Genomic DNA, 1,236 nt, shown 5'->3' with positions numbered 1-1,236 from the left:
AAGGACATAACCTCCCTGACCCTCTGTTCCACAAACTGAAAAATGAAGATAACAAGAGCACCTTGCTCAGAGCATTGTTGTGAGGATGAAATGTGATCATGCAAAGTGGTTAGCATAGAGCCTGGCCGAGAGCTCCATAAATGTGAGATAAAATAAGTGTTGTCAGTTAAAATAAGTATTCTGACAGTACTGACACATGAAAATGGAAATTACTGTAGTAAACAGAAATGGAAGAACAAATAGTGTGTAAACAGTGATTTTTGATGCAAAGAACATAGCCATGCATCCTGAGAGACATCAAAGAGCAATTTATAGTAATACTCATTTTATGTGTAAATTCATTTTATCAATAATATAGTATAATTTAAGTGTATAGTTTTCAATTTTGAATGGGAAAGGCAGCATGCCTTAAAAGGAACATGTCAAACAAGGTTGCTTTATGTGTATACTTTAAAGTATTTAAGTTGAAAACAGTGATCCAGAATGAACTGTGAAAGAACATTCTAACTAAACCACATGCTGATAAAGTCACCGTTCTTTTTTCTTTTCTTTTCTTTTTTGTTTTTGAAACAGGATTTTTTTTCTGTCACCCACGCTGGAGTGTAGCTCACTATTACCTCAAACTTTTGGGTTCAAGTGATCATCCCACCTCAGTCCCCTGGGTATCTGGGATTATGAGGCCTGAACCACCACATTCAGCTAGTATTTTAATTTTTGTAGAGACAGGGTCTCACTATGTTGCCCATGCTGGTCTTGAACTCCTAGTCTCAAGCCATCCTCCCTCTTCAGTCTCCCAAAGTCCTGAGATTACTTATATGTGTGAGCCACTGAGCCCAGTCAGCAAGAGTTAAGGGTTAGTGAAATGGACATCAATTATACTTAAACAGGTAACTTCTTTGGTATATTTAGTGATTATTAGATAGATGGTACTATTTTTAAAACTCTAGGCCATTTTTTGGAAAGAGGTATGGTTCTCTCAGTGTGAACATTTTAGAAATGAACACTTCTTAGTTGTAGAAGAAATTAATTTGTTGAATAGACTAATTTAAGGTGAGTGTGTAATAGGAGAGCTGGGCATCTGGGAAGCCAGCTGCCCCAGCATAAAAATCATGAACATGAATGTCACAAAACATACCTCGAGGACACATTTTCTTTCTCCTGCCAGTGCTTTACATTAAGAAATGAGAAATATTCACAAAGAAAACACCACATATTCTCACTCATAAGTGGACCTTG

The 1,236-nt window shown here is 36.7% G+C and overlaps 1 protein-coding gene across 1 annotated transcript in view; it reads right to left on the bottom strand.

The window, feature by feature from the left end:
• The window catches only part of LOC103270765 (zinc finger protein DZIP1L-like), an 85,598-nt gene that overhangs the window by 70,108 nt on the left and 14,254 nt on the right, over positions 1–1,236 (bottom strand). Inside the window, 1 exon segment of the mRNA XM_021717695.1 lies at positions 1,136–1,167. Coding sequence (XP_021573370.1) covers positions 1,136–1,167 — 32 coding nt within the window.

This window comes from Carlito syrichta, unplaced genomic scaffold, assembly GCF_000164805.1.
Source record: "Carlito syrichta isolate Samal-C Ts95f unplaced genomic scaffold, Tarsius_syrichta-2.0.1 Scaffold309931, whole genome shotgun sequence".
In the NCBI taxonomy this organism is placed as follows: domain Eukaryota; kingdom Metazoa; phylum Chordata; class Mammalia; order Primates; family Tarsiidae; genus Carlito; species Carlito syrichta.
The sequence above is the reverse complement of the archived record's forward strand: the minus strand, read 5'-3'. Positions and strand labels throughout refer to the sequence as shown.